Below are 27,290 nucleotides of genomic sequence, written 5' to 3' on the forward strand. Positions count from 1 at the left end.
GGAAGATAGAATCAACCAAGCAGGAAAGCATGATGAAATAAGAATTCAAAAAAATCGAAGAAAAGCTTAAGAGCATCCAGGACACCTTTAAACGTTCCAACATCCGAATTATAGGGGGTACCAGAATGGGAAGGAGAAAAGCAACAGATTGAGCACGTATTTGAACAAATAATAAAGGAGAACTTCCCCAATCTGGCAAAGGGAACAGTCTTCCAAGAAATCCAAGAAGCTCAGAGAGCCCCAAAGAAGTTGGACCCAAGAAGAAACACACCAAGGCACATCATAATTACATTAGCCAAGGTAAAAACGAAGGAGAGAATCCTAGAAGCAGCAAGAGATAAGGGGACAGTCACCTACAAAGGAGTTCCCATCAGACTGTCAGCTGATTTCTCCAAAGAGACCTTACAGGCAAGAAGGGGCTGGAAAGAAGTATTCCAAGTCATGAAAAACAAGGACCTACATCCCAGATTGCTGTATCCAGCAAAGCTCTCATTTAGAATGGAAGGGAAGATAAAGTGCTTTTCAGATAAGGTCAAGTTAAAGGAGTTCATCATCACCAAGCCCTTATTTTATGAAATGCTAAAGAGACTTATCTAAGAAAAGAAGATAAAGAAAAGACATGTATAGTAAAAGGACAGCAAACTCACAATTATTAACAACCACACCTAAAACAAAACCAAAAGAAACTAAGTAAACAACTAGAACAGGAACAGAACCACAGATATGGAGGGCACATGGAGGGCTAGCAGCGGGGGGGTGGGAGAAGGAGAGAAGGGGAAAAGGTATAGAGAATAAGTAGCATAGAATGTAGGTTGAAAATAGATAGGGGGAGGGCAAGAATAGTACAGGAAATGTAGAAGCTAAAAACTCATAAGCATGATACATGGACATGAACTAAAGGGGGGGAACGTGAGGGGGAGAGGGGGTACAGGGTGGAGGGGAGAGAAGGAGGGAAATGGGACAACTGTAATAGCATAATCAATAAAATACATTAAAAAAAAAGAATATGTGAATGAACGTATACATAATGATTTAAATTACCTTTCTTCTTCTCGAACCCACACTGGAGATTTAGGAATTTGTGCTTCAAAGAACTTAGATGCTTTGTAACAAAAATTGCTGCAGAAACACTGAAAAAAAATTTAAAACTAATTAGGATTTTTTTAAATTGTAAAACACAACATATATACAGAAGAGAGTATAAAACATAAATATGTAGTTCAAAGAAAATAATGAAACCCATGAATCTACCACCCAGTGTAAGGAATAAGGTGTGGTAACTGTTGAAGGCCACTATGTGACGCTCCCGGATGGCATCATGCTCCACATTCCCAAGAGGTAATCGCTATCGTACATTTTGTCACTCATGTCCTTGCTTTATTTTAGTTTTGCTACCTACATATGAGGTCTGTCCAGAAGGTATGCAGCCATGTAATATAAAAAACAGAGACATTTATTGAAGAAGATACAAGATACAAGAAACACTGTACCACAACACAATGATGCCTCAAAGTAGGCACCTTGGGACCTTACAAAGTTCTCCTAATCACCATCAGCTGCCCCGTCATATTTTCCTGAATCTCACTGATAATCTGAAATCTCTCCCCTTTCAAAGGTGATCGTAGGTTTGGGAAAAGCTAGAAGTTGCAGGGCACCAAATTTGAGCTGGAGGAGGGTTGAGTGACCTGGGTGATTTGATGTTTCACCAAAAAACTCTGCACAAGACATGATGCATGAGCAGGCACGTTGTTGTGATGAAACTGCCAACCACCAGTTTCCCATAGCTGAGGTGTTCTGAATCATCCAAATATTTTCCACAGAGGAATGTCCAAGCTTAACTGAAAATCTGATGCAGAGTCACTGCTCTACTCTCTCAGTCATTTTGAATGTGATGGCCACACAGTACACATGCTCATTCAACATTGTCTACCATCCCAGCTGACGAGTACAGTGAAGTCCTCATTGGTCATGCATGTGCATTCCAGTCCACTCTCCTAGGCTGCTAGATTATATCAATGGCACGCAAACCATTCTCGTTACATTAATAATGACTGGACTTTTTCCAAACAGGCCTCATATAGTCTTATAAAATTTGTCACTCATATTTGCTTTTTAAACTCTGCCTGAATGGAATCATGCTATTAATATATTCTTGTTTCTTGTTCTACATTATGTTTTTTTAGATTAATTCACAAAGCTGTAGCTTATTCATTTACACTGCGTCTTACATTACACTGTGTAAGTACCCTACCCTTTATTTAATGTTTATGGACATTAGAGTTGTTTCTAATTTTGTTGCAATCACTACAGTGTTACCATGAACTCTTTTTTTACAATTATTAAAATTTTTTTAAAATGTGGTAAAATATGCAAAATTTACCATCTCAATCATTTTAAAGTGTATGGTTCAATGGCGTTAGGTATCTTCTCACTGTTGTGCAACCATCACCACCAATCATCAGAACTCTCTTCATCTTGTAAAACTGAAACTCTACACCAATTAAACAGTAACTCTCCATCTCTGCCTTCTCTGACAACTATCATTCTACTTTGTCTCATGAATTTGACTACTCTGGTTACCTCAGATAAATGGAAGCATGTATTTGTCCTTTTGTGTTGGCTTGCTTCACTTAGAACGTCTTTAAATTTCATCCATGTTGTAGCAAGTATCAGAATTTCCTACTTTTTAAGTTTTTAGGGGAAAATAACATCCCATTTATGCATATACAATACTTTATTTATCTAAGAACATTCATATACATATGTACTTGAGCACACAAGCAAGAATTTCCTTTGGATGTATACCAAAGAACAGAAAGGCTTGGTCATACAGAATATGCAAATTTGGCTTTACTAGATAATGCCAGTTTTTCAAAGAGGTTGTACCAATTTTCATTTGACCAGCAGTATACACAGTTACTAATACCGACAGATTTTATAATTTGGTTAATTTAGGGACTGTGAAAACAACTCAAATGTGTTTTTATTTGCTATTTTCCTGATTAAGGTTGAGTACCTTTTCATACATTCATTAGTCACTCAAGTTTCTTTTATAAAACTTTTGTTAGATTATTTAGTTTTTTCTTATAGACTATATTTTTTGGTTATGAATCTATGGTCAGATATGATAGTAATATAACTCCTTATTTGGAACTTATCTTTTCACTCTTTTTTGGAAACCTCTAAGAAGCAAACATTAATTTTAATGTACAAAATTTATTAGCTTTTCCTCTACAGTCTGTAATTTCTTATTTAAGAAATTCTCTCTAGTCCAAGTTTATAAAGATATTCTCCCATATTATCTTTGAAAAGGTTTGTCTTTTACACTTAGGTCCTTCATTAACCTAAAATTGGCCTCTTTGAGTGTACATTGAAATAGAGGTGAATTTTTGTTTTTTACATATGGATAACTAATTGTGTCAGTACTATTTATGGAGTAACACACCCTTTCCTGCTGTCATAATACTGCTGTCATATATCAAGTGTCCACGTATGTGGAAAGTCTGTTTCTTCTTCTCTATTCAGTTCCATGATTTACTTACCTGAATTTGTGCCAATAAACACTTAATTTTTAAAAGTTCAAGAATTAATTAAAGCATCATAAGCATAGAATGTTTTAAAATACCTTGAATAACGTATCTACAAATAAAAGTTTTTAATGTGACTATTTTCTAAAAGGTAAGACTTTAAAGTTATTTTTAGAATTTCATTTAGTATAATATTAAAAATTAACTGCCAAATTGAAAATGTACTTTAAACTTACCTTTCTTTCAGTAATATCATAGACTTTGTTGGTTTTGGTAGAAATTTTATATTTCTGTTTTGGTACCTAAAGAATAGAAAGTATAGCTTACAAAAGAATTCAAGTAATAAATTTGAACTTATATTACAAGTTATTTATGTATCATATCATTAGTTCATGACCTCAGTTTCACTTCTTGTTTTTTCTACAAAGTATTTTGATATATATAAAAATTAAAAATCTCTCTCTATATAAATTACTTACAATTCCTAGCTTGTTGTGACATAAGGGATAACCACAGAGCTTAATAATAGAACGTTCATCCACAACATCGCTGTAGTGAGCAGGTGTGATGAACTTCCCCTGTAATGAAATAAAAGGGACACCCCAGCCCAGATTATTAGAAGGATTTCATTTAGATCTCATCTGAAAACACAGCAATAGTACCTATCTCATAGGTTTGATGTTAGAATCAGAGGAGAAAAATATAGAAAAAGAACTTAGAAAAGTGGTCTTGATACAAAGAACTCAAAAATGTTAGCAATTATTTAAAAAGAACAAAAATAAAAAACTTCTGCCACAGTAGACTATGCATCTTTGTAGATTATACAGTTCATAATTCTGGGCAGAAGGAAGCTATGGTGCAATACTGATGGTATTACTTTACTTTTAAAAAGTATTATTCAAAAAATAAACCACATAAAATAATAAGATATAATTTTATCTATTTTTAAAGCACAATCTTAAAAAACAAAGTATAACAAAGGTCACTGTAACTCCTATACAAATTTTTGTGCAAAATCTTCCAGCTTCTGTAAAAACTATACAGGAGGAAAGTGAAGTGATAGTTAATAAGCTAATATCAAATTTTTTTCTATTGACATCTTCCTATTCAAATAATCCCACTTCCTGACATTATTTTTGAAGTTCTGTTTTTGAAGGGACTGAAAACTTTTTATTCCAAGTGCTATAAGGTACCTTTTTCCAATGAAGCATTTCTGGTTTGTGTTTATCTTTAGAGTCATTATGAAGATTCTGATGCAGTTACCTATATCAATTTAAATACTATATTTATATTCCTCTTGTTTAAAAAAAATCTCTGAGCCACACTAAGAATCACTTTTGCAATAGAAGCCCTGAGTTTTAATTGTTTTCTCTAAACAATTAAGAATATATAATAGAAATTTCCATTCAAAATTGTACTGTAATAGAGCCATTTAGGGGAAAAAATACAGATTGTAATTTTCTTGTTATTTGTTAAGTCATAAAGGCTCTATATTTGAGGTTTTTAAAATATCCAGCCCTGGTCAGGTAACTCAGTTGCTTAGAGCATCGTCCTGATACACCAAGGTTGTGGGTTGGACATCCGGTCAGGGTACATATAAGAATCAAGCAATGAATACATAAATAAGTGGAACAACTTATTAATGTTTCTCTCCCTCTTCTCCCCTTCCCTCCCTCTCTCTCTAAAATCAATAAATTAAAAAACTTTTTGCCCTAGTTCGTGTGACTCAGTGAATTGAGTGCCAGCCTGCAAACCAAAGGGCTGCTGGTTCAATTCCCAGTCAGGGCACAAGCCTGGGTTGCAGGTCAAGTCCCCAGTAGGGGTGCGAGAGAGACAACCACACATTGATGTTTCCCTTCCTCTCTTCTCCTTTCCCCTCTGTCTAAAAATAAATAAAATCTTTTAAAAAAATTCAAATTAATGGAATTATATTAACAAAAATAATCTTCTGTTACTAAAATAGGACAACATATAGAATACAGAAAATAACAATGGGATCATTAGTGCACATGATGAAAATCAAGTGAGATTAGCAGACTGGTTAAAACAACTACTACTAAGGCGTGTAATTTGTCATTAGTGCATTTCAAATCATTGTACAAAATGCAAAAATGATCATTTTAAAGTGCATGAATTATACCGCATGTTACCTGTACGTGGTGACTGAGAACAGATTCAAAGATTTCAATAAGCAAGTAAGTTTCATGTTGCACAGATTTAAAGATTTTCTACTACGACGAAAGTAATAATTTGTCAACACATACACACTCCTTTACGAATTCTTCTGTAATATTTTCTTCTAAAAGCTGTTCAACAATATGTAGAGCTTTTCTCTCAAATTTAATCTTCCTTCTCACAATCTCTTCTAGTTCTGCTTTCCTAAAATTAAAAAAAGAATTATTAAAATATACAAGGTATTGTACTTATAAGTTTTATCATAGCCAATTTTCTGTTTTTAAATGCAACACTAACAACTTACTCTTTTGCTACTTAAATTTATATTTTTCATGCTGCTACTTTTGATCCAATATTTTTCAAAAAGGAAACAAGCTACTTGTTGCACTGTGCACATAGGAAGTCAGCCACAATAGGTAGATTATTTGATTTCCAGAACCCAGAGCACAAAAAAAATAAAAAATAAAAAAATAACTTGAGAGATTCCTACAGAAAAAAAAAGAACAAAAACAAGGTGAAATCTTTTTTTCAGCTAGAGTTTATTACTTTTGTGTGTACCTGAAAAGGGAGATTTTCCTCCCAAATCCTTATAAATAAGAGATCAGAGAGGAAAAATATAATTTTGGCTGTTTCTTACAAGCAAAAATGTATTTGTGTTGTCTCAAAAGTTAACAGATGGCCCAGACTGACAGGACAGAATCATGATTGCAAAGAAGGGTTTATTTTTTGTTGTACAGTCTTATTAAATAACTATATTGACATAACTATAGTTTAGGAAAACAGCAATCATCCTAGGAAGGCTGGTCCTTCCTAGGGAAGGACCAATGGGACTCGTCAGCCTTTGCCTGCCCCACACATTATTGGAACAGAAAAGCACAGGCTATTGGATCCAACAACAGCTCTAGGGCAGTGGTTTTCAATCCTAGCTGATTGTTAGAATCATTTGAAGAGATTTTTTTTCAAAATGATACTATGCCCAGGTCCCACTACAGGCTCATTAAAACAGAATCTCTGAGGATGGGGACTGGTTGTTGGTGTTTTCTTAAAAGTGCTCTAAATACTAGTGTGCACCAGGGTTGAGGATCACTGCCATATGATCAAAGATACCAACTATCCTGGTGATGTATTTGCTCCTTTCCTGCACTTGCCTACTAGATCAACCTTTGCTGGCCTCCAGGACCTTGACGTGGCTCTCATATCTGGACCTAGAATGCACTCCACTTTTCTCCCTAGCTTTAAAACTTTAGCCTTCAATTTCTTGCCTGGAGCAATAGTTTTACAAAACAATTTGTAGCACTGACATGGGATAGCCAACCAGTAACAAACACGGACATCAAAACAAGAATAAATTTACAGCCAACACCCATTTTCCCATTATTTCATAAAGGCCATAAGTAGATCAAAGAAGTCTAAAAGACATGAACACAGATTAAAAGGCAGTTCTTTATACTGACTATATTTAGCTTTATGAAAAACATTATATTATTTTTCTTTTTCTGCTGCCGGTAAGAGCTATGGCATGTACTAAGACGAGTACATAACCTGCATTAGGAATTGCCAATTTAATCGTTTAGTATCTCAACCTGCATTAACAGCTACACTTCTATTAATTAACGGATACCTATAGCTGCTTCCCATGGATAGCCAGGTCTCACAGTTGCCCTCTATCAGAAGTAATGACAGGTGGTGTGGTATACAGCAGTGGTTCTCAAACTTTTTGGTCTCAGCATTCCTTTACAGTCTTAAAATTAGAGCTTTTTGTTTATGTAAATTACATCTGCCAATAGTTACATATTAAGATCAAAAGTTAGAAAATTTTAAAGCATCTATTTATCAATAATATACCATTACATTTTAACGTGTTTTTAAATTAAAAATTTAGTATTAAGAGAGTGGACTTTTTATACTTTTGCAGAGTTCTTTAATTTCTGGCTTAAAAGTATTCACCTGGACGGAATGTAGAAGTATTTTGCAGTTGGAATAAATTTATAAAGGACTACTCCCCTCAACAACTATTTGGTTACTCACATGGATGTTTAATTATTTCATCATCTTGTATGATCTACTAAAATTACATTTCAGCTTATCTACATTCCACAAACTGTAGTGCTCAAAATAAAATATAATCTCCTTAGGTTTGCAGTCAGATCCGTGCTGAAGAGAGTCGCAATATTATTCAAAGAGAAGTCAATACAATCATGCTGCTCCACAGGGAAATACAGGCATTCCTCGTTTCATTGCACTTCTCGTCATTGCACTTGGCAGGTACTGCATTTTTTTTTTACAAATTGAAGTCAAAGGTCCTCCACCAGTAAAACGATGACAACTCGCTTTATTGTGGTGGTCAGAAACCGAACCTGCGATATCTCTTAGATATACCTGTATTTTCCAAAAACCGATCTCAAATCTATACAATTTCTCCATCCCAGGCGATCACCATCCTTAACATCTTAAGACTTTTAAAACTTAAATCCTATTACTTTATTAAAGTTTCCCCATTTACATGTAGAAGATCTACATTTCTCACCATAGCCAGGTACTGTATAAATGGAATCCTGCCTTTCTAACCTTGTCCTATGAGCCTTTCTTCCCTAGGTCAGAATGCTGCACACCACCCTGTGCATCCCATGTGCCTTTTCTTAAATGGCTAAACCTTGTCACACATACTGCCATTTCTAGCTGGAGTTCTCCCTCTCCTCACTACTGTCTGGTTAATGCCTACTTTAGCCTTCAGGTCTCAGCTTAATTACTTTCTGAGAAGCCCTTCCCTGAAAACCCGCCACCCTTCCTGCCAATGTCCAGCTAAATTAGACTCTGTTACGAATTCCTCCTCATTTATAACACTTAACACAATTTGTAATTATGAATTTACTTGTGATAATACAATTGGTATTTCTGTTGCACTAGATAGGAATTGTGTCTATTTCTCTTCAAAATTACATCCTCAGGGCCTAACAGGTCTGGCATATCTTACACTAAGTAAACAATTTTTTTAAAAATGAGTAATTTAAGGCCAAAGTCAATATTTCATAAAATATCATAGATACAAGTTATTTTACTCATACTCATGGACAAGTCCTATTCTAGAAACCTTTTGTGACAAGCGATAATTCTTGCTCTTTTAGGAAAAGCCAAGAGGCAGTATAAGACAACTTTCTTCTGAAAATATAGACATAATATAAACAAAAAACATAAAAGGTTTCTTGTAGTCTCTGGTGTATAAAGCAAAAAAAAAAAGTCTCCAAAAAGGTAGCAAAGGAATATGTGGTTATTTCAGGAATGTTTATTCCCATAGACACCTTTCTACATATACTCATACCTTCATCAGCAATCTAAAAGTGTCTGACTTTGGTTTTCTTAAACCGTGGAGTAGGGGCATGTAACAGTGTATGTGAGAATTTATAGTGCTTCCCAGATCTTCCCCTTCTGATAATAATTTTCTTTAAGGTAGCACCCATTATTGTTTTTAAATATGGTTCAATTAATAGGGGACAAACAGCCAAGCAAATGCAGTTGTCCAAATAGTTCTCCTACCTTTTAGAAGCATCTTCTTGTTTCAAGGTACTTGTCTGTTTAGTACCTAAAATTAAAAGAAAAAACAGCAGATCAAGTTTTACTCAAGTACACTAGATTACAGGCCATATTTCTTTCCAAACTATACCATCTTTTCTTCTTTCCCACATATCCCAATACTGTGTGCAAATCATGTGAAATGGAATGGGAACCCAATTTGCTTTTGTAAATTAATGATTCCCGAAGTATTCCTGGTCAACATGTTCCTCTTTCTGGGTTAGTTTTCTCTTGAAACATAGTTGCAGAGTTAAGCACTCCTGAAAATCTGAGATGTGGTTACTTTTAGGGGTACTTTCTCTCCGTCCCCCAAATATTCACTCCCGGGTAAGAGGGAAGGAAGTTCTCCCATACCTCGGGGAACCGTGGCGCCGAAGCATCTGTACGAGTGGAAGGAGGACCTGTGCTAGCTAGTTCCAAGGGCAGGAGCACACAACCTGCCGACGCTGCCCTGGTCACTGGCTCACTCTGGCGACCCCAGCTCTAGGCTCCCAGGGCCTCTACAGCCCTTTCCCGCAGAGGCTGGAGTACAGCCAATTCCGGGGACAATCCTAGAACGCTAGTGTAAAGAGCTGGGGGTCCGACCGCAGGCCTTTCCCAGACCGCTCGAGGATGGCGGTGGGGCCCTTTCGGCCTTCTCTGCTCCGAAGACCTCCTCCTCCGGGGCAGCCTTTCAGGAGCGACTCGCGTGCCTCAGTCTGGAACTGTGTAGAGGCTCGTTCTCAGGGTCCAAACGTGAGAAGAGGCCCTTTTGCCTACCTGCAGCCTTTCGGGAAGCACGGGAGTCCTGGGACTTCTGGCGGGCCGAGGGCAGCCTGGCAGGTTCAGCCATGGTGCCCGGTAATCAGAACGCCAGGACCGAACCTGGCGTCTCCCTCCGAGGCTCCGCCTCCCCTAGCGTAGCGCGAGGCGGGGCCGGCAAGGGGCGGGGCCCACAGGGGCGGGGCCCGGAGAGCGGCCTGCGCGGCTGGAGGAGGTGGAGGTCGACGCTGAAGTGGCCACAGGCCGGAGAGTAGGTAGAAGGCAAGGGAGGTCTCGGGCTTCTGGGGCTCGCAGCGGACCTGGAGCCGTGGAGATGCGGGGCCACGGGCGTATTAGGCCGGGCGAAGCGGTGGGGCCCGAACGCCTAGGCGAACCAAAATCGGGAGAAATGGCTTCCCTGGGATGCCGCCCGCACGCTGTGTTTTATCCGCTCTGAAGCGCGCTGCCGTGAGGACCCGGCGGACCTGCGCTGGGACTGCTGGGCTAGGCTCGGGCTTACAGGCGGAAAGGATGGGCTGCGGGAACGGGAATCAGTTCCTCTGAAGGCCCCTGGTTGAGTTCACTGACGGGATTATTTTGGGGACTGCATCTCAAGGGAAATGCCCAGGTCACACTTGGGGTGGAGGGCATTTGAACTTCCACTACCCCTGGTGAGTAGTGTTGACTTCAATTTTGTCAAGTCGGACATTAAAATATAAAAAACTCCCTGTTGATTATAGCTGATTTCAGGCTCACCTTTTGGAAAGGTTCTCAGAAATGAAATACTTTGCCTTTTTAATGTGCTTTGTTTAGCCCATGTTTGCAGTCTTCTTGGGAGTGCTCTAGAGGATTTCTCTTTTTCAATTATATCTTTCAGAACTACAGTAAGCAAAACTATGCTTAGAAAACCTAAAAGACACAGTTTTTTTTAAGGTTTTTCTTTTCTTAGGCTAACACACTGTTTCAATAAAAACATTGCAGCTTTAAAACTTTTCTTTACTGTATTTACTAATAATTCCTCAGAATGAAATATAACAATACTTAAATGTAATATTTCTGATAGTTAACAGTGTGCATTGTATTAGTACATTTCAGCATCAAAACTTAAAAATAACGAAGAATGGCTGTGGAAGAACTTCAATCCATAATAAAGAGATGTGTAAGTAATTTTTCCCTTTTTTTGTTAACGTTAAATACCTTTCAAAATATGGGGAGGGCACAGATTATTTTTAATTACATTTGTGATCACTCAAATTATTTATCTTTTTTAGTCCTTGCTTTCTTTTTTGACCTATGAATAAACAGCATGAGGACAGGGAAGCAAATTGGATTATTTTCCACGTGACATACACATCTAAATAGCCTTTAAAATTTTTGATACTGATCCTAACAGATTTCTTTAACACAGTGGTTTTCAAGATCATTCATTAAAGTACTTATTAGGCTAATCCTAATTTTCATGCATATGCTAATGTGCAACTCACCTAGAATTTAAACACATTTAATAAACCAAGTAGTTCTGGAATTTTTATTTGCCTAAACATGTTTGTTTTTGTTTATTTTGTTTTGCCAGCAAATTCTGGAAGAGCAAGACTTTAAAGAAGAAGATTTTGGCCTATTTCAGTTAGCAGGCCAAAGGTGCATAGATGAAGGGTACATAGACCAGTTATTAGAAATTATTCAAAATGAAAAGAATAAGGTAAGTATGATCTTTGTGTGTGCTTTTCAGTCTTTACTAGGAAGAGAATATCCACATGATACTATTATCCATCTTTTCATTTGCTCATCAAACATTTAAGAGTCAACTTAAATTTTCATAGTAGGGAACTGGAAAACAAAAGGAATTAGGACTACTCATATACTTTAAGGTACTTATAGTCTGGTGGAAGAGAAAAACATGTAAACAACTAGCAATAAAGAGGCAGAATAACTGAAATAAGTGCTATAATTGAAGTATAATTAAAGTGCTTTAGAAGAGCTGGGATTACTTCTGGTTAAGCACCAAAAGTGGCATTTGGATCATTAATTGCACTGAGAAACATAAATATCAGGCAGACTAGATATTCACCTTTGGTGATCAGCACATTCTGTTCCTCCAGCCAGATTTATATAGTAAACAAATATCAAGTAAGATGATATTATGATGAGGACAGCTGACCAATATCATATAGCTACAATTAATCTAAGAACTCATTCTCTACAATAGGAAAGGATCTTTTTGGGGTCGGAAACGACTTTTTCTCCAACACAGTGTTGGCAACATTGGACTTCATGCACAAGGAATACCGTATTTTTTTCCATTTTTTTCATTTAGAATGTTTCTTCATTTATAATGTTGTTTATTTATACAGAAGTTTTCTTTGTTCCTATAACAATCTAGTCATGCTGCTGACCTCTGATTATATCCAGGGCACCTTGATTGTATTTGAAAGATTCCTAAAACTTTTTAATCATGTTATTATAGAGCCTCTTAGTAGTTTAAAGGGCTTACTTACCCTTTTTTAATAAAAATATTTTTTTTTGAAAATTGGGACATTTTTCTTAAAACATTTCTTTTTGATGTGCTTACAGTACCATTGTAGCCCAAAGTAAAGTAAATTTAATGTTTTCCTTAAGTCCTTGATTTTCCCCAATTGCATTCTGAGAGGATAACCTTCAAAAGTACTTTACTTTTAGCTAATAATAATAAAATTAACAGTGGCTAATGTTTATTGAGTATCTAATGTGTGTCACATGCTGTCTTAAGTGCTTTACTTCTGTTAACTCATTTAGCCTCTCCAGAATCCCATAATGTACTACTATTAAATTCATTTTGTAGTTGAGGAAACAGTTGCTGAAAGGTAAATGACTTGCCCAAAAGTAACTGAGCTTTTATGTGAAATCCAGGATTCAGAGCTGTGCAGCCTGGTTTCAGAGGTCTTATGACTCTGCTCTGCCTGGCGGTTAGCACCATGTAGCTCTTACAAAGAAGCTTTAGGGTAGACTAGAGGGGACTCATTGATTGTGAGGGTGAGAGAGAGGGGAGTGAAAAAGATGGCTGGGTTTCTAAGAAGCCCCTGAGAGGACAATATATCCCAAACAGAAAAAGGCAACCTAAAAAGAAGAGAAAGTTTCCTGAAGGGAAGCAAGTAAGTTTTTTTTAGAAATGTTGCTCTGTGATACAGCAGGCAGTTGAAAAGTGGTTCGGAGCTCAGGAGAAAAATAGGAAATTAAGATGTAGATTTGTGCATGACTAAGATTAGGTGATAGTAATAGATTTAAGCATAGTGAGGCTTAGTCCTTATAGCTTGAGAATCACCTTTGAAATGTATGGTCTGCTAAATTCAGAGGTTCAGATATTGATATTGATATTGATATTGATATTGATATTGATCAGATACTGATATTGAATAGAATGCAAGCAGTCTATTGATAAGACTTTAAAACTGACTTCAACTTAATTTTCTTGCCAGGTGATATAGTCAAGATTGATCAAGATTTACTATTAATTTGCTTTATGTAAAATGTGTTTTTTAAATAAAGCCATACAAAGTTTGTCCTAAGACACTATAGTGCAAGGTTTCTCATCATTGGCCCTATTGATATTTTATAGCAATTCTGACTCCCTTAATGATGATCAAACATGTCTCCAGACATTGCCGCATATTCCCTGATAGGTATAGAACAAAATCGCCCCCATTGAAAACCATGAGTATAGTGGGGAAAAAACATGGGCATTGGAGCTAGATAGACATATGCAAATCCTGGCTCTAGCACGTGTTAGTTGTTGGACATTGGGCATGTCAATAATCTCTAAACTTTGGCATTCTCATCTGTCAATTTGGAATAATAATCTTACCCTGTAAGGCTGTTAGTATTAAACTAAACAAGTTGTAGCTTATGGGTAGCCAGTACTTATTTCCCTTCCTCATAACTATTCACTATTTACCTAATGACTGGATACCTTGTAGCTGAGATTATATTTGTAAAATACTTCATCAAAATTATTTTTTAGCTCAGATATACAAAATCATATTCAAATCTTATAGTTAATTATTCTCAGAGACTCACCTATAGGATAGAAGGGGAAAGAAGTGCTTAGTTGGAAAAGTAGTCTCACAGGAACTAGTTAAGTCTTCAAAAGTGAGTATAGGCTTATTTAATAAGTAGTAATGGAACAGAGATTTAATAATTTTGAAAAAAACTAACTGCATAACAGAAATGCCTGATGAGTAAACACCTGATTATTAAAATTCAGGCCACACAAAAATGGAACAAATATCAAATCAGTGAATATCAAATATACTTAAAAGTAACAGACATCTTTCAGCCTGTATTTATGAAATACCTATTTTGTGACAGGCTCTACTCCAGATGCTGGAAGCAAAAATCATTGCCCCTGTGGATCTTAAATGCTAAGGAAGACAGGATGCATACATGATAAATAAATTATATAGTATGTTAGAAACTGATAAATAAAATCGAGAAAAATAAAGCATAGTTGGGGGTTGGACTGTGATGGGTGAAATTACTTAGAGATTTGAAGGAAACAGGTATACTCATAAACTGTGGGACTATCTGGGAGAAGAGTGTGCCAGGCAGAAGAAATAACTAGTAGGAGAGAGAGATCAGTTGAATCAGTTGAACTGTTTACCCTGTTAGGTAAAAAGGTTATTTTGTTATTAGTTTTTTTAAGTCAATTTAAGTCTTCATTTTATGTCATATTTCCAACATAATTCTTAAGAATAAAAAGAAAGGTGAAACATCTTTTTTAGAAAAACGTAAATGAATGTTTATAAATCTGAAGGAGAAAACTTATTTTAGATCCCAAAGCAGAAAAGGGACCACCAAAAAAAAAAAAAATCAATGTATTTTGCTGTGTAAAAATAAGGACAACCAAAAACCCAAATAATTATTTGTCATAAATGCGCCTAAATGAATATCAACATATAGGGCGCTCATGCAGATTGATAAAACAATTTTTTAGTGGCAGCGTCCAGTTAATAAATGAGGAAAGATGTAAACAGTGTTTCCTCTCTTGTGAACTATGTGTTCATGTATTCTAGCGTACTCTGTTCTCTAGGACATGTTAAGTCTGATACCTTTACACATTGCTGTTACAGAGCCTTTAATGTATTTCCCACTTACTCTAGCTCTGACAAACTTTTGTTTCTGTAACAAGTCTTAGCTAAGCCATTGCCTCTTCTGGAAAACCTCTCTTGCCTTTCCAGATGGAACTGACTTTTCTGCTATATGTTATACTCTAGTGTTATTACTTTATAATTAGGGTCACAGAGAGGGTATCGTACCTATTTGTCTTCTTCCTACATGTGGTTTATTTTTTAAACAAATGAACTAGAATGTAAATTCTTTAAAGAGAGTTACTACCTGATATGTTCCTTGTTTTATTTTTGGCACCTAGAATATTCCAGAGACTTGGCATAGTACATGCTTGATAAACATTGTTGAGTTAAAATAGAATGCAAGACAGAGAAGTGCAGTGTATTATAGTTTTGAAAATCAGTACTTTTGATAATGAATGTGAATCACTAATTATAAAGATAAACTTACGTAGTAAGCATTCTAAAATGTCTTTGAAAATAGAAGGAACTTATATGACGGGAGAGAAAATTAACAAAATGGCACCCTCTCTTTTTACCTAAGTTATATGATTTTAATATATTTAGAGATTGTCCAAGGAACCTTAAAAGATTTATGATCATTCCTGGGTTTCTTTATGAATCAAGGGGGTAAAATTCTCCATGAAAATTTAAATACTTGCTCATGGTTAGCAAATTAAGTTTCTTGTTGGACATAGAGCATTTATTTAAATCTTGGGAAAACCCAATTTACCTGATTAAAAGTGAAGTCTCGTTTGCCTTTTCTCAGTGAAAGTATTAAAAACACTATCTTAAAATATTAATATCTGTTAGCATAGGAAGTCAATGGTGACATGCTGTAGGTCTTGTTGCTTCATCTGTTCTATTTAGAGGAAATTCTAAGCTCCTCCAGGAAACCTCACTGTGAGAGTCCTATAGGTGGCAGAATTTGCTTCATTCTGAAAATGTTATTATAGGTCATCATTAAGAGTATGGGCTGGAATCTTGTTGGTCCTGTTGTTCGATGCCTTTTATGGAATGATAAGGAAGATGATAAAAGAAAATATTTTCTGATGCTTGATTTATTGATAAAGGTAAGTTAACAAAACTGACATTTTCTGTCACAATACACATTAATATTTTATAATTTCCTTTTATATTTAATGCTTGTTTTGTTTTTGGTGAGGAAGCTGTTTGTTCATGAAAATAAAGGAGGGAACTCTTTGAAGAATGGTGCAAAGTGATTAGATGGGCAAGTCCATGTCAGTTTCCCCATATTTTCTGGATATAAGAATTGTCTAACCTCATCACAGACCCACTAATTCCGATCTCTGAGGGGAGACCTAATAAGCTTTATTTTTAATATTTTACAGGAGCTTATTGATGTGGAATTCAAAGTCTATAGATGTAGTTCAAGGCCACACTGATCTTTTGGCAATGTAGGAACTAAAATCAAATCTCAGTACACTTTACTCTGGTATATTCCCTAAAAGAATATGAAAAACCTAAAATGAAAGTGATCACAGTGAAAATAGGAATAGCGAGTAGATTAGTTGTGACTGGCAACTTTAGAAAGCAACTCTTGGTGAAAGGTTAACGGTATTATAAGTAGAAAGATAAATCTGAGAAAAATTACATTATAAGAATTTATTTAGGATTTCTAGTCAAGATGGTGGCATAGGTAAACACGGCTCACCTCCTCAAACACATCAAAACTACAACTAAATTATAGAACAACCATCACTCAGAACTGGCAGAAATCAAGTTGAATGAAAGTCTGACAACAACAGATTAAAGAAACCACAACCATCCAGACTGCTAGGAGGGGCAGAGATGCAAAACAGGCTGATTCCACATCTACTCATGGATAAAACTTCGGGGGGGATATCTCGGGAGCGAGGAGTCCCAGGCCCCCCAGCCTAGGGTACCAGTGCCAGGAATATAAGTCCTCTTAACTTCTGGCTGCAAAAACCAGCAGGAATTGAGTCAATGGAAGAAACATCTGGAGTCCCAAGCGGTTCCCTTAGAGAACCCACATATGAACTTGCTCAGACTCACTCCCTCTGGGCTCTAGCACCAGGGTAGCAGCTTGAAAGGCACCAACAGCATACAGGGAGGAACTGAAGTGGCTGGCATCAAGGCAGGAGTTAGGGGACAGCTTTCTCCAGACAGGAAGGTGGGCAGAGCCACAGAGCTGGCAAGCAGTGCCGTATGTGCGACTCCATCCACCTTGCTAACGTTTTTTCTGCTTTGGAGATCCTCTGAGGCTCTGAAGCACCCAACTACCAGTTGTTAACAGTAGCTTTTCCATATGAATGGCTGCTCTTGGCTCAAGTTTCGTAACTTCCTTAAATCTTCAAACAAGTAACAGCTGGCCTCAGTGAGCCTCCATTCCCTTTACCACTTGCTAAGCAGCCCTAGGCCCAGCACTAGCAGCAGCCAGCCTAGATTCACAGTTTGGCTGTGCCTAGGGATCTCCAAGACCAGCACAAATAGCAGCCAGCTCAAATTGCCCTATAGCTCAGGCAGGGTGGCCCCAGGCAAAACACAGGTGGGGGCTGACCTTGGCCTCTACCACCCAGGAAACCCCAGATCCAGTGCACCTAGTGGACAGCTACAGACCACACTGGAGCACCACCACTCTTCTGATGCACAGCTGATCTTCCCCAGAGGGCAGAGGTTGGTGGTAGGTGGTCACAGCCAATCCTTGCAATTGACTGTCCTGTGTAAATCCCTTCCGTTGACCTACCAACAGCAACTTTAAGCTGCCAAGGCTCAACTACAAGAGGAGGATGTACTCAGACCACAAAATGGGGTGCTCCTTGAGTATCCAGCTTGGGTGATAAGGGGGGCTCTGCCACTGGACCCTACAGGACACCTACTATGTTAGGCCACACTACTAAGACACAGACTAAAAGCAGCTCTACCTAATACATAGGAACAAATGGAGGCTGCCAAAATGAGGAGACAAAGAAACATGGCCCCCAAAAAAGAACAGATCAGAGCTGCAGAAAAAGAACTAAACAAAACGGAGCTTAATTAGTCTATCAGATGCAGAGTTCAAAACGCTGGCTATAAGGATGCTTAAGGAACTTAGTGAGGACCTCAACAGCATAAAGATTCAGTCAGAACAAAGGATACACTAATTGAAATAAAGAACAGTTTACAAGGAAACAACAGTAGAATGGATGAAGCTGAGAATCAAAGCAATGGTTTGGGTCATAAGGAAGCAAAAAACAACCAAAACAACCATAAGAAGAAGAAAGAACCCCCAAAATGAGGATAGTAGAACCAGCCTCTGTGACTTCAAGCATTCAAACATTCACATTATAGGGGTGCCAGAAGGAGAAGAGAAAGAATAAGAAATTGGAAATCTATTTGAAAAAATAATGAAAACTTCTCTAAATAGACAAAGTCCAGGAAGCACAGAGAATCTCAAACAAGATGAAAGCAAAGAGGCCCACTCCAAGACACATCGTAATTAAAATGCCAAAGGTTAAAGTTAAAAAGAGATTTTAAAAGCAAGAGAAAAGTTATCTACAGGTGAGTTCCCATAAGACTGTCAGTTGATTTCTCAAAAGAAACTTTGCAGGCTAGAAGGGACTGGCAAGAAATAAAAGTCATGAAAAGCAGGGACCTACAACCAAGATTGCTCCACCCAAAGATATTTAGAATCAAAGGGCAGATAGCAAGCTTCCCAGATAAGAAAAAACTAAGAGTTCATTGTCACTAAACCATTATTTTATGAAATGTTAAAGAAACATATTTAAGAAAAGAAGATAAAAACAATGAACAATAAAATGGCAATAAATACATATCAATCAACAATTAAATCTAAAAATCAAACTAAGCACATAAGAACAGAGGCAAAATCATGGATACAGAGAGCGTTTTGATGGTTCCCAGGTGGGAGGGGAGTATTGGAAAATTGGTGGAGAGGTGAGGGGATTAAGAAGTATAAATAGGCAGTTACAGAATAGCTGTGGGGATATAAAGTACATTACAGGAAATGGAGTAGCCATCGAACCTATATGCACAACCCATGGACATGACCAACGGTGTGGGGATTGCCTGAGGGAGTGGGGCGGGGGCTAGGTAGAGGGGGACAATAGGGGAAAAATCAAGACAATTGTAATATAATAAAATATATAAAATGATAAATGTAGAGATCAATGCAAATATATTTGGAAAAAGGGAACACTGTCTACATAGTAGTTATTAAGTATGAATGCTTTTTAAAAAACAAGGCATGAGGTGATAACATGGGCATTTAGAAAGCACTGCAAACTTTCATCTGCTCAGGAAGGACAAAAGGGACTGCATTTATCTAAATATCATGACAATGTGAAATAAAAAGGTCCCCTTGCTGAGAACTCTGAGAACCCAAAGCAGCCTTTAGAGGAGACAGACAAAGCTCAAAGGAAACGTCGGCTCTAGTGATCAGACTCTCCCTTCCATTTCTGTAACTTTTTATATTTTTTTATCCTCTCCCAAGGAGATGCTTATTGATTTTAGGAGAGGGAAAGGGAAGGAGAGAGAGGGAGAGAAACCAATTGGTTGCCTCTCCAACATGCACCAACCAGGGACTGAACCCACAATGTAGGCATGTGCCTTGACTGGGAATCAAATCCACCACCTTTTGGTTTATGGAGTGATGCTCTAACCAACTGAGCCACACTGGCCAGTGTGCTTCTTTTTAGTTTTACAGTGATTTGACAATCATGAATTCTATTCTATTTTATGAATATATATGTGTATTTCTTGTAAAACTGGGCCATTTTAATGTTCTTTACAATAAAATAAATCTCTTGATGGCTACAGACATGTAAACTGTTCTGATATTGTAGTACGGAGAAACATCACAGACTGGCTTGCCTAATTGGGGTATAGACTTCAATAATTACTGTGAGTTACTTGTATGAAACTGCTGTCAAACCAGTAAGACTGCATTTATGTATCCATCGTGTTCAAGTTTATTGGTAACCTGGGCATATTTTCCCCCAAATAACCTTGTCTCCTTATGTCATAAGTCCTGACTTGCTTACATTTACCTCAGTGACAGTATCTTTGGTAGTAACACCCAAAGTTGTATAAAGTAGGAATGAGGGATTCTTCTTTGCACCAAGTATTGGCAGGCAGAAGGTGGCTTTCAGTTCAGAATGCATTACCTGAGCCTTCTTGAAACAAGCCCATTGGCCTAATGAATCTCATGTTTAGTTGGTTTTTGAGTACAGCCATCTGCAACACAGCAGACTTTAGTAACCATCCTCTTTCATGCTTCTTTCTTTCTCTTTCCTGTTCAAATAACTTTTCATATCTCTGTTTCTCCCTGGGCATGAACTTTGCACAGAGGGACTTCCCATTTTCTTACCTTCTCTTTTCATTTTTGTTTAGTCATATTGGAAAGTACTTTAGTTAGGGACTGTCCTTTTCTGACTAGTAGATAGACAGGTACAACTCCTTGTGGAGTCTTTCCATTATTCTTTTGTTTGGTGTTTCTATTTCATGCCTCTTGATAGTCTTTTTCATTTGTATTTTCTCAGCATGGCACTGTTTATGGTAGAGCTTATCCTTCAGACCAGTCATCTTTTTTGCCTTCTTTGACCATTCATGAGCCTCTCAACCTACTTTCTCTCTTTTTCTCATGGTAATCTACACGAAATCCATAGCACTTATGGTATAACTTAATATGCTCATTTTGTGGCATGGTTATGGCTGGGGTGCAGTCCTCCATGCATGAAGAAGCTTTCAACTTTTGGGTCTCAAAGACCCATAAACCAGCTCCATGCAACTTGTAACAGGAAAGACTATTATATATATTTTTAACAATTGTATGAGGTGCTTTACTGTTAAGCAAAAATAATTATATTTTCTCAGTATATACTCATTTTTTAAAAAATAGTAATCATGTGGCTTTAAATACAACTTGTATTAAACAGGTTCAATTGTGAATATTTTTATAGTTATGTAATCCAAAAGAATTATTGTTGGGTTTGCTTGAACTGATTGAAGAACCCTCTGGAAAACAGATATCCCAAATTATTCTTCTTTTACTTCAGCCATTACAAACAGGTAATGATTATTTTGATACCTAAATGTTTTTTATTTTCTGTGTAACTGCCTTGATACTACCCCCAAATATCAACAATATACCAAAGTAAAGTTTATGACTAATTATTGAGTACTCTGCTTAAACTGATAATAGCAGTGCCAATTTGAATCCTGCTGCTTGTAGAAAGATAACAATACCTGAGTCAAAGTGGGTACCTAGTAAATGTTTTGTTGAATGTCATGCTGTTTTTCATGTGCTGTGTTGTAACGGATAGCTTTTTGCCTAACCTTCGTATCTGCAACTTACATTCTAGAATTTATTCTATAATATGTTTAAAAGATTACCTCTATGCTGTCTGCAATACTCAGTGTGATAGCATTGTGGTAGTCCTGTATCTTGGTTAAGGACAGTATTGGACAGGGCACTGCTCATCCTCAGCTTTGGGAGGTTAGAATTGAGAACAGTAAAAGTACTGCTGAAGAATGAAATAATAGGTATGGAAAGAAAAGGCTTCATGATTAGGTGTTGTAACAGTATTGTTAAGTAATAGATGTTAGCGACCAAGGCAGACAGTATTTATCCATGGAAAGAGACTGCTTTTTAATTTTAAGACCTACGTGTAACTTTGGAGTGTGATATAAGAGCCCAGAATCAAACTAGAGAAAATTTGTTTTAAATGTGAATGCCCAACAGCTTTATACACCTTGATGTATTCAGTCTCCTCTATTTTTATAGTGCTTGATAGTTCACAAGACACTTGTTCTTATTTTATACTTAAACAACCAAAGTATATGGAAAAAAAGTGTTTCTGTCTTAAGTATGTACCTTTGTGAACCTACCTAACCAAGATTTCATGGTGTCTATTGTAAAGTGCCATAATTGTAAGATGCTCCATTATTTCATGCACCACTAAGAAAGGGGGGAAATACTGCACTACCAATTAAGCTATCATATGTCATCCTGATTCCAGAGCTGTTAAAATATGAAAAAAAGAGTATTTTATAATTCTACATTAACTGAACTTCTTGTCTTATGTTTAGTGTGCTTGATGAGGCTACCTCAAGTAACAACTTGGTGTCTGTTTTAGTGATACGGAAACTTCACAGCAACAAGGCATATTCAGTTGGATTAGCATTGTCTACCATTTGGAGTCAGCTATCTCTTCTTCCTGTTCCATACTCAAAAGAACAAATACAGACAGATGACTATGGCCTTTGTCAATGTTGCAAGGCCTTAATAGAGTTTACTAAGCCTTTTGTGGAAGAAATCATTGATGACAAAGAAAACTCACTGGAAAATGAAAAGTTAAAGGATGAATTACTGAAATTGTAAGTATATTTTTAAGAACAATTCACAATGGACCAAAGTATTGGTAGTTCAGTTATTTTATGTTTATTTGTTTGCAGTAGAAATACAAAATCTAGTTTCAAATTTTGAATTTTCAAAGAATATAGGGTTCAGTTGATGTAACAAGGACATTTTATAAGGTATTGATATTTTTAAAATTAAATGCCAAAATCCATTTGTTTAATTTACTTTTTATAATTACCTTCACTCATATTAGTAAATGAATAATAGAAGCTGGGAAAATAGGTAGTGTAGCTCAAAGGATCCAGTCTTGCTGTGGGGGAATTATGTTTTAACTCTTCCTTTGAACGCAGAAGAAACACCAGACAGCTAAACATCTACCTTGACTGCAAAAAACAGTAGTGGAGTGCCTGATAGCATTCACTCCACTGTGTGGTATGGCTTCTGTTGACACATGGCTAGTCCAAATTAAGATGTGTTCTAAGTGGAAAATACACTTGGAATTTGAAGACTTGTTATAAAAAAAAACTCAATAATTTTACACTGATAAATTATTGAAATGATAATATTTTAGATGTATTGGGTTAATAAAATAAATTTAAATTATTCTTTTGTTTCTTACTACTCTTTAAATGTAAATGCTAAAAATTTTAAATTATGTATGGAGCTTGCATTATATTTCTGTTGAACAGTGCTGAACTAGAATATTGAATTACATGGACCAGTAATTTTATTTTTTAAATTTTTATTTATTTATTTACTTATTTTTTAGAGAGGGCAAAGGAGGGAGAAAGAGGAAAACATCAAAATGTGGATGCCTCTCATGCACCCCCACTGGGGACCTGGCCTGCAACCCAAGCATGTGCTTCTAGACTGGGAATCGAACTGGAGACACTTTGATTCGCAGGCCGGCATTCAACCACTGAGCCACACCAGTCAGGGCCAATAATTTTATTTTTAAAATTTTAGAATCTAAAACGGTTAGCTTTTTATTCTCTCAGGTTAGGACATTAAGATGTATTTTTTATCATTTATAAAATTCATTATTTCATGAAAGAAAAGATATGTAAAGAAACAAGAAAAGCTTAATCAAAAATAGTTTGGTTTTCTAAATAAAACAAATACAGCTTTATGAAAAAATTATTACATTGTCCCGATTTTTCCTTGAGCTAACAAAAATTACATCATGGATTAGCACTGGTCCTCAGACAAACATTCAGTATCCATTGGAATAGTCCAGAAACAGAACTGAAGCTTACCATATTGGGTCTAGTGAGGTGTTCTCATGCTCTTCCTATTGCTAGTAAGAAGGATTCTTACGTCACCAGTTTGACAGACCATTGAGTTATTGGTGCTATGTAATTTTCCATGTACAATTAACTTAGATATGTGTATAGAACTAGGTGCTTTATAGTTAGGAAGTGCTATATTCATAGTTAACTCATTTCTTATACCTTAGTTGCTTCAAAAGCTTGAAATGCCCTTTGCTGACAGCACAATTCCCTGAACAGTCTGAAGAAGCTGAAAATGATCCTTTAAGGTGTTTTGCATCTGAAATAATAGTAAGTACAGCTAATTTGATCTGTATAAAATCTTCTAAAATGTAAAATGTTGTCCTGCTATTTCTCATGTACTACATGTGAGCATTTAAGTTGATAACATTTATTAATAAAGCAGTATGTATTTTTTTGTAGAATATAAACAAAAATAAAATAAATAGCAATGATTTCATTACCCAAATATAAATAATATTAACACCGTCCAGATGTTTTTGGTTTTTATAGTCATAAATAAACACTACATAATATATAATTTTTTTTCAAAAATTCTGTCATATTTGTCAACCACTTTTTTGTAATCTATTTTTGTTTCTCTTAGCATATTATGAATGTTTCTCCATTGGTGAAATAGTATTTCATTGTGTAGATTTAGCATAATGTATTTAACCTGGGCCATGTAAGTTCAACATGTTGATTTTTAAAAATTTTCATTATTGTAAAATATACTAACTTTCTTTTTTTAACTAAATCTGTGAGAAGAATCCCGTTAACCAAATCTTTGCATATTTCTTTTCTTTTTTTTTACTTGACATGGCTTCTTTGCCTATTTCTCTAATTGTTAAATTACTAGAAGTAGGATTTCTATGCCAAAGAATATCCTTATTTTTAAGGATCATGATAAATATTTTCAAAACAACTAAAGAAAAAAGTACATTTTATTTTACTGATTGATTGAGAAAGAGAAATATCGATTTGTTTTTCCACTTATATATGCATTCATTGGCTGATTCGTATGTATACCCTGACTGGGGATTGAACCCACAACATTGGCCCATTGGGACAACACTCTTAACCACCTGAGCTACCTTGTCAGAGCAGTAAATTTTATTTTAAAAGCAACTTGTCGTTATGCATCAAGAGTATTTTAAATGTGCTGGGATTTTATATTAGGGAACTAATCTGAAATATAGAAGAATTGGTCCTTGAGATTGATAGTCATGAATTTCAAGTTAGAGCTGTAATTGTGGCTGCTGGTTTTCGTTACCACATTCATCTGCCCAAATGCAGGTATAGTGTAGGTGGAAAATTGGATTTAATTAGGTCAGAGTTTTGAGAACTGTGTGAGTTCTATAGTACAAATCAAGGCATTGAGCATGCCATGCAGGGGAATACCTAATGATGGACTGTAGGGTTTAAGCTCAGTAAGGCGGGAAGTTAGGATACACTAAATGTGAGACACTGAAAAGATGATAAGATCACTAGATTGTTGGTCCTGGTGTGAGTCACAAAGTGTTGGAGTTAGGTTACTGAAAGGAGTGAGCTGAAAACATCAGCATTGAAAAAACAGGATGCCTGAAATTTTCTTTAGGGGCCTCTGAAGGATGAGATACACATAAATGGCAGGAAAGCCATTCTGTGGGTTCCATGAGCACAAGAACTTTGTCTTAGTCACCTGAGGTATCCTTTACACCATGGAAATATGCCTGGGTATATCCCTCCCATTGACCTGCCAACAGCAATCAAGGCTAAACTACAAGAGGAAGGTATACTCAGACCACATGGAGGGTGCACCTCAAGTACCTAGCCTGGGTGATAGGGGAGGCTGTGCCACTGGACCCTACAGGACACCTACTACATTAGGCCACACTACCAAGACACAGAGTCAAAGCAGCTCTACCTAATACATAGGAACAAACACAGAGAGGCTGCCAAAATGAGGAGACAAAGAAGCATGACCCCACAAAAAGAACAGATCAGAACTCCAGAAAAAGAACTAAACAAAATGGAAATAAGCAATCTATCAGATGCAAGGTTCAAAACGCTGGCTATAAGGATGCTTAAGGAACTTAGTGAGGACCTCAGCAACATAAAAGGAATCCAGTCAGAAATGAAGGATACACTAACTAAAATAAAGAACAATTTACAAGGAAACAACAATAGACTGGATAAAGCTGAGAATCAAAGCAATGATTTGAGTCATAAGGAAGCAAAAAACAACCAATCAGAACAACAAGAAAAAAGAATCCAAAAAATGAAAGTAGGAGCAGCCTCTGTGACAACTTCAAGCATTATAACATTCACATCATAGGGGTGCCAGAAAGAAAAGAGAAAGAGCAACAAATGGGTCTACTTGAAAGAACAATGAAAGAAAACTTCCCTAATTTGGTGAAGGAAATAGACATGAAAGTCAAGGAAACACAGAGACTCCAAAACACAATGGATGCAAAGAGGCCCACTCCAAGACACATCATAATTAAAATGCCAATGGTTACAGATAGAGAATCTTAAAAGCAGCAGTGGAAAGGTAGTTGCCTAGGGGAGTGCTGATAAGACTGTCAGCTGAGTTTTCAAAAGAAACTTTGAAAGCTAGAAGGGATTGGTGAGAAATACTCCAAGTCATCAAAAGCAGGGACCTACAGCCAAAATTGCTCTACCTAGAAAAGGTATTATTTAGAATGGAAGGGCAGATAATAAGCTTCCCAGACAAGAAAAAAACTAAAGGAGTTCATCATTACCAAACCACTATTATATGAAATGTTAAAGGGACTTATTTAAGAAAGGAAGGTCAAAACTATGAACAATGAAATAGCAGTGAATACATATCTATCAACAATTGAATCTAAAAAATCAAACTAAGTAAACAAGAACAAGAGGCAGAATCATGGATACAGAGAGCCTTTTGATGGTTGCCAGATGAGAGGGAGGTGTGGGGGAATGGTGAAGAGGTCATAGGATTAAGAGGTACAATAGGTAGTTACAGAATAGCCACAGGGATATAAACTACAGTATAAGAAATGGAATAGCCACCTGGCTGGTGTAGCTCAGTGGATTGAGCACGAAGCCCAGGTTGCGAACCAAAGGGTCACCAGTTCGATTCCCAGTCAGGACAAATGCCTGGGTTGTGAGCCAGGTCCCCAGTAGGGGGCATGCAGGAGGCAGCCACACATTGATGTTTCTCTCCCTCTTTCTCCTTCCCTTCATCTCTCTCTAAAAAAATAAATAAATAAAATCTTTAAAATAAAGTAAAAAAAAAAAGAAATGGAGTAACCAAAGAACTTATACAAGACCCATAGACATGAACAGTGGTGTGAGGATTGCCTGAGGGAGTCAGGGGTGCTGGGTGGAGGTGGGCACGGGGAAAATCAGGACAACTGTAATATCATAATCAATGAAATATAATTTAAACAATGAAAGAGTATAGGCCTCTTCATTGTTACTAATGCTAGAGGACAGTATAATCTAGATACAGTATAAACACCATCATTTATATGTATCCTATTTTGAGAGATAGAATGAAAGTTGGAAACAGTTAAAGGATTTTAAGCCTGGCAGTGACATA

At 36.6% G+C, this 27,290-nt stretch overlaps 2 protein-coding genes and 1 pseudogene across 5 annotated transcripts in view; 1 reads left to right on the forward strand and 2 right to left on the reverse strand.

Annotated features, from left to right (window-relative positions):
• The window catches only part of RPAP2 (RNA polymerase II associated protein 2), an 88,950-nt gene extending 78,791 nt beyond the window's left edge, over positions 1–10,159 (reverse strand). The window contains exons 1-6 of the mRNA XM_045847051.1: positions 10,032–10,159; positions 9,237–9,282; positions 5,792–5,906; positions 4,007–4,105; positions 3,764–3,829; positions 1,042–1,130 (exon numbers count right to left, since the gene is read on the reverse strand). Coding sequence (XP_045703007.1) covers positions 1,042–1,130; positions 3,764–3,829; positions 4,007–4,105; positions 5,792–5,906; positions 9,237–9,282; positions 10,032–10,104 — 488 coding nt within the window. The 5' untranslated portion in view covers positions 10,105–10,159. The remainder of the gene's footprint in view (positions 1–1,041; positions 1,131–3,763; positions 3,830–4,006; positions 4,106–5,791; positions 5,907–9,236; positions 9,283–10,031) is intronic.
• Positions 10,160–10,206: 47 nt separating this feature from the next.
• The window catches only part of GLMN (glomulin, FKBP associated protein), a 42,727-nt gene continuing 25,643 nt past the window's right edge, over positions 10,207–27,290 (forward strand). The window contains exons 1-7 of one of the 4 annotated variants that reach the window (XM_045847190.1): positions 10,207–10,284; positions 11,099–11,172; positions 11,587–11,712; positions 16,069–16,185; positions 21,055–21,163; positions 22,231–22,471; positions 23,911–24,013. In XM_045847190.1, coding sequence (XP_045703146.1) covers positions 11,134–11,172; positions 11,587–11,712; positions 16,069–16,185; positions 21,055–21,163; positions 22,231–22,471; positions 23,911–24,013 — 735 coding nt within the window. In that variant the 5' untranslated portion in view covers positions 10,207–10,284; positions 11,099–11,133. Of the gene's footprint in view, positions 10,289–11,076; positions 11,173–11,586; positions 11,713–16,068; positions 16,186–21,054; positions 21,164–22,230; positions 22,472–23,910; positions 24,014–27,290 lie in introns of all 4 variants that reach the window. The other 3 variants (XM_045847191.1, XM_045847192.1, XM_045847193.1) reach the window with 3 other exon arrangements.
• Positions 20,022–20,798, reverse strand: LOC123824065 (annotated as a pseudogene).

The sequence above is a fragment of the Phyllostomus hastatus genome, unplaced genomic scaffold, assembly GCF_019186645.2.
Source record: "Phyllostomus hastatus isolate PE091 unplaced genomic scaffold, TTU_PhHast_1.1 phas_contig_524, whole genome shotgun sequence".
Lineage (NCBI taxonomy): Eukaryota > Metazoa > Chordata > Mammalia > Chiroptera > Phyllostomidae > Phyllostomus > Phyllostomus hastatus.